The 6,000-nt window shown below is 50.0% G+C and overlaps 1 protein-coding gene across 2 annotated transcripts in view; it reads left to right on the top strand.

The window, feature by feature from the left end:
• Positions 1 to 1,770: 1,770 nt before the first annotated feature.
• FBN1 (fibrillin 1) overlaps positions 1,771 to 6,000 on the top strand; it is a 711,751-nt gene continuing 707,521 nt past the window's right edge. For both annotated transcript variants that reach the window (XR_007453814.1, XM_049613586.1), the window contains exons 1-2: positions 1,771 to 1,855; positions 2,488 to 2,832. Coding sequence is in view for 1 of the 2 variants with exons in the window: in XM_049613586.1 (XP_049469543.1) it covers positions 2,669 to 2,832 (164 nt within the window). In the remaining variant the exon portion in view is untranslated. The remainder of the gene's footprint in view (positions 1,856 to 2,487; positions 2,833 to 6,000) is intronic.

The following is a 6,000-nucleotide window of genomic DNA, read 5'->3' as shown; positions in this document are numbered from 1 at the left end:
TTTCCTCAGGAAAGCTTTCCCTGTTCAGTCTCAACCTAGGTGAAGTACCTCTGTTATATATCCTCCAAGCAAGCATCCAGTATTTCTTCCTCATTGCATTTAACAATTGGGTCATTATTTTTTCAAGCTAAGTTTCCCTGTAGACTCTGCTTTGTGAGGGAAAACGAAACAAAACAAAACAAACATTCTGCCTTGCTCACCAAGAAGCCAGGTTCAATCATGCACCAATTGGTACATAGCTGGTGCTCAGTAAATACATCTTGGATGAATGATCTCCTCTACTCAATCAAGGATGTGTGACCAAGCCTCCAACTCATTAATCTAAGAGAAGTTTTACAGGTGAGACTTTAAAGTAGACCACATACTTCTAGGACTATGACTTCAAATGGACTCATATTTTTGACAGTTTCACTGTTTTCATCTTTAAGTACACTTGCCATCGCCATTATAATTCTGCGTGGTCAACATTATTTCCATCTTACAATCGGAAAGTAAATAACTTGCCCAGGTCCTTGTACCCTATTATCTAGGCACAAACAGTTGCGAATAAGGAAAGCCCCCTTCAACAAGGTTCCTGTTTGTGCTGAGTTCTTTTTCTTCTGGCTTGACAGCTGTGGCTGCTACACGGGGATTTTCTGGGGTCTCTAGTTCCAGCCGCCAGGGCCCACGGTGCGATTTCCTGCCTTCCGAAACCTTTACAATGTACAGGGAACACTGGGCCTTATCTATATAAGGATGCTGTAAATACTGTATTCTCCAAAGTCACTGTGCCTTGCTCGTCCTGGAAAGGCAGCCGTGTGTGTGTGTGTGTGTGTGTGTGTGTGTGTGTGTGTTTGGGGAGGTGAGCTAGGATTGTCTAGGAGAAGCCCAATCTTAGCTGTGGGCTGGGCAGGAGGACCATTGCTTTACCACCCCCATCCCAAATCTCAGCTTGCAACATTCACAGGCCTCGGAATCAGAGGACTCGCACTCAGACACTTGGAGCATCTTGGATTCATCCTGCGTGCCTTGAAGTGAGCCTCAGAAGAGCTGCCTCGAGTGGGCTCTCGACGTCCAGGGGGCATGTGCCAGCGGCGGCGAAACCTTCCACGCCCGCACACCAGCCCCTGCAGCTCCCTGTGCCGCGGCCCCGCGACGCGCCCTGCCCCAGCCTCCCGGACTCGGGTCTCCGCTGCGCGCCCGGCCAGAGAGGAGCAGTGAGGCGGCGCCGGGGAGGCGCGGGCAGCCAGGACGCGTCTCCTCTCGCGCCGGGGTCGCCGGGGCCTCCGGTGCCGCCGTCTCCAACGCGCGTTCTTGGTGCAGGTGGCACAGCTTTCCGCGCCGGCCGGGCTTCCCAGATCACGGGAGAGGCTAATCTCGGGTCTAGACCTCCCAGCGGCAGAGAGGGCTAAACCGCTACTCCACTTCTTGCCATCCCCCCAGCTCCTCACCCCAAAACGAAAAATCCCAGGCCGGGCAGAACCTGATCACCTCTGTCTCCTCCCAGCTGCGCTAATCCTGCGAGCGAGCGAGGCCCCCGCGCCGAGGCGGTGGCTGGCAAAGGGGAGTGGAAAGGGAGGATGGATGGGGCCGAGGGGTGGGGTGGCGATGAGGGGGATGTAGGAGGGGGTGTCATTTTCTTTTTCTTTCTTTTTTTTAAAAAAGTATTTCTCTCGCGAGAAACCGCTGCGCAGACGATACTTGAAGAGGTGGGGAAAGGAGGGGGCCGCGGGAGCCGCGGCAGAGACTGTGGGTGCCACAGGCGGACAGGCGGCCACAGCTGGGACAGCTGCGGGCGGAGCGGGGCAGCGGCTGCCGCGGGCAGGACCGAGGAACAGCCGCCGCCGCCTCAGGAGCCGGAGCCGCCGCTTCTCCAGTGGGTGCAGCCAGGGTCCCGACAGGGGTCGGGCGGCCACCGGGGGCTGGAGCTGCAGCCACGGAGGCTTTTGCGTTTGCGCCGCGCCGAGGGCAGGGACAGGGACTGGGTGAGGGGCTGTCCCGGAACGTCCACAGCTGGCGCCGGCCCTCCCCTGCCTGACAGCTTCCTGGCCCGGGGCTCCCGGTGCCGGGCTCCGCGTCAGATGCTCGGGGGGCGGTGGCAGCGCCCGGAGCCGGCCGGGGACGGCGCGGCGGGTTTCCAGCCCCGCGGCTTGGCGGAGAGGGCAGTCAGGGAAGTTGGGGCGTTCAAGCGCGCATCGCGCGCCTTTCGTGCCATTAAAAAAAAATAAACCCAGCGAGCCGGCTCCGGGGTTTCGAACCGCTCGGGACATGGGTGCTTTGAGGCGCGCTTTTCAGGCGGCGTCCGGGAGGCCGAGAGGCTGGCTGGAGCCGCGGCCGGCGGGGGCCTGGGCTTGTCGGCCAGCTGTGGACCAAACGGTCTTCACTTACCCAAAGTAACTGCGCCACGCTCAGGCGGCGCGCGGGCTGGGCTCGGGAATGGGGACCCCAAGGCTTCAGCATCCCGATGCCCTGAACGTCTCCCCCGCCTCGGCGATTTGTCTGTTGCAGCTGGCAGGGGCCGCCTGAAGTGGGAGCAGCGCCTGGAGAAGGCGGGAGGAGCCCGGCCCGGGGGACGGGCGGCGGGAGAGCGGGACCCCGGCGGCGCGGCGCGCTTTAGGGCGCAGCGGCGGCCGCGGATCGAGCCCGGGGCGCGGCGAGAGGCTGCGGGAGCCGGCGGCCGCGCGGCATCATGCGGCGAGGAGGGCTGCTGGAGGTCGTCCTGGGATTTACCGTGCTCTTAGCGTCCTACACGAGCCATGGGGCCGACGCCAATTTGGAGGCTGGGAACGTGAAGGAAACCAGAGCCAGCCGGGCCAAGAGAAGAGGCGGCGGAGGACACGACGCGCTTAAAGGGTAATGGAACGGGCCAGCTCCTTTGGCGTGGGTCTCCCCTCCCTCTTCTCCCGAGTATCACGATCCAGAGGGAACGGACAGGGCCGATTCTTGACACCTGAAAGATCCTTGAGAAGGTCTCCTGGGGCTACCTTAGAAGTGCAGGGGGTGTCCGGCCCTCGCCCAGTTCGAGGCTAAACCGCTTTGCTGCAACGCTTTAAAGATTGCTGCCCCAGAGGAGATGTCATGGTGAAAAGGAATCTTGGGCCATTGTCGAGGCCGATTTTTGGAGGCGAGAAGGGTTTTTTGAGGAAGAAGGGGAGGAGCTGCCACTGAGAGGCGAGGAGAAGCCCATTCCTTTCCCTTCAGGCCAATTCCGGTTGTGTTCAGGGCAGAGTGCTTGCCTCGTGGGCACCTTTGCAGATGCTCTTTTGGTGAGGGGGTAAGGAGGGGAAGGGATTCTAATGACAGGCAGAGAAGACACAGTCAATGGTTGGCTCTCCACCGAGTTATGCTTATGAAAATTACGGACTGAATTTTCTGGTTGATACTGCCTTTGTGATGTCTGCACTGGAAGCAGAGCAGGGCAACTTTTTGAGAACTTGGGTTCTTTTGGGTTCTCACGGGCTCTTCATTTCATTGGGGGCAGTCATGCTTATGTGGACGGCCTTAAACGGGTGTTTTTAACCGGTGATGTATGTGTGATGTACATGGAATTGAGCATTTCCCAGGCTTCCTAAAGTCCCTATTACAGGAAATGTTTCAGCAGGAAGTATTTACACTAGGCAGGTTGATGGTATAAGGACTGTCAGTTCCCTGAATTGAAGAAGGGTGGGAATATATTTCCCTTAAAATTGTTCAGATTGAACGAAAAATCTGTCCTTATGAGATTGTTTAAATTCAAGCCCCCGTAGAAGTAGTAGGATAAACTGTAAATTTTATCTCCTTGGAGGAGTCTGTGAAATGACCCCAGACAGTATGCACATACAGAGGTTCTTTTGATTCTCATTGTTGCTTCTTTTTGAGTAACTCTGTAGCTTGATTATATGATCCCGAGTCATCAGGTGATGGTGTCCAATCTGATATGCGGCTGAACGTTTCCTTTATTCCTTTTTGTTATGGGATATTTTAATGAGATATATGTAATAAAATTTGTGTTTGTATGGCCTAGGTGGAGGAAGGAAAAAATGCAGTAAACTGAATGGACCAGTTTTTGAGTCTTGGTCTAGACCAGGGACAAGGTGATTGCCAGGGCCAAGCACTTCGGCTGCGGTAAAATATGCACGATTTTCTGGCCCCGGGAAATAGTTATGATTAATTTAGTTCCATCTTGGCCTTTGTGGAAAATAAATCCAGGATTCCAACAGTGCAGGAAAGGAAATTTGCTTATCATGTTAAGCCTGATTCTGATTAGACAGCAGACATGCATTGCTGTGCAAGGCCCATGGCAAGTTCAACACATGGACTAAAACTCTGATTTTCATACGTTCTCAAAAGGACCTGATTTAGTCTAGTATTTTTCCTTAAAAAAAAAAAAAATCTCTGCTATATATATTATCATAATAGCTCAGCTCAATGGCATTGCTCCTATAGGAAGAAAGGAAGTGGGGTTTAAATTTGTGGATGAAAGTCTGCAGGGAGACATCAGGCCCAGCCAGACATTTGTCTCATCTCTGTGCTAACACCAACCAGCCTGTTTCCTTGGGAGGCACAAACCCAATGTGAAAACAGAAACTGAGCTTTACTTTGTTGCTTAACAGAATGTCCATAGATTTGCTCATACCACCACTTATTTCTCTTGGGTTTTCCTTTTTTTTTTTTTTTTTTTTTTTACGATTACAGGGCAACACCTCTCTGTGTCCTTCATAGTATTTGGTTACTAACATAGATGTTACTCTATTGCGAGCTATTCGTAGAGCCTTCCTAAAAACGTGTTATTAATAGAACAGTGATTATGAGTGTGCCTCATTCTTATGTTATCTATAAGACTTTACATAAACATTTGAAAAATAATTATAGTTAACATTTGCTGTGTAATATATCATATACTAATATAAAGGTTTTTATTTTTAGGCTTCTCATGTTATCTATAAGGTTTTATAGGTATATGTAGATATATAGATATAGATATATGGGGAGGTAAAAAAGTAATAATTTAAAAGGATATACAGTTAAAAGTCTTTCCTTCTTACCTCTCAGACACCATTTTTGTAAAACTATTATAGGCATATGTATGCATATTGAGATATATATTTGTATACACGTACATACATATACGTATATGTATACTGCGTATCCTATTTAATACATGCAATATACTGTACATACTGTTCTGAACCTTGCTCACTTCTATATATCTTTAGTGCCTCCATCTGTTATTCATATGGATCTACCTTGTGCATTCTCTTGGTGCAAAGAATACCATACATGGCTGGAACAGTTCCCTAATGATGGCTCTCTGGATTATATTATTCTTTTTTTTTGCTATTTCCAAATTCTCCTACATGCCTATATGTGTACATGTGTAAATTTATATGTGGTATAAGTTAATAAAAGTAGAACTTCTGGAGAAAAGGTTTTCCCGTAGATTTTAAATAAGTACCAATTCTGCTTTTAAATTTGAATAGCATTTAAAAGGTATTTTCTCTGCTTATGGCTCTTAGTCTCCCATGAATAAGTCTTTTAACCATGCCCTGCTGTATAAATCATCAGGAAAAGCATTTGTGGGTAACGTTTTTCCAGTTATTGCTTAAAATTTCTATTTTTTGCTAGTTAAAATATTGCCAGCTTCAAAACTAACCTCTTTGACTGCAGTAAAACCTGTTGACCATTTTGATGGAAATGCACAATTTCTGAAGTGAAAGTGATTTGTAACCCCAAGTCTGCCTGATGCCCAGTTGGTGGCAGCAACTTTCAGCACCTCACTAATATTTCCTCTGGTTAAAATGTGCTTTAAACTCACCAGTGTCCACTGTGCACTCATCTCGTCTCTTCCACCAGTACCTCCTTGTCTTTCTTGGATGTGACAGGTGACTACGGAATTTGCCTTGGTCATCTTCTTGGGATATGTATCCCTTTCCTGTTCGCACCCCGCCTCACAGACTGGGGATGTGCCTAACTTTTCCCCCTCAGAGACTGTAGTTCTAGCTTGTCTTCTTCTCTTCCATCCTCTTGCAGGTGTTTTGTGTG

The sequence above is a fragment of the Panthera uncia genome (genome assembly GCF_023721935.1).
Source record: "Panthera uncia isolate 11264 chromosome B3 unlocalized genomic scaffold, Puncia_PCG_1.0 HiC_scaffold_1, whole genome shotgun sequence".
In the NCBI taxonomy this organism is placed as follows: Eukaryota; Metazoa; Chordata; class Mammalia; order Carnivora; family Felidae; genus Panthera; species Panthera uncia.
This window is presented reverse-complemented; position numbering and strand designations above follow the sequence as displayed.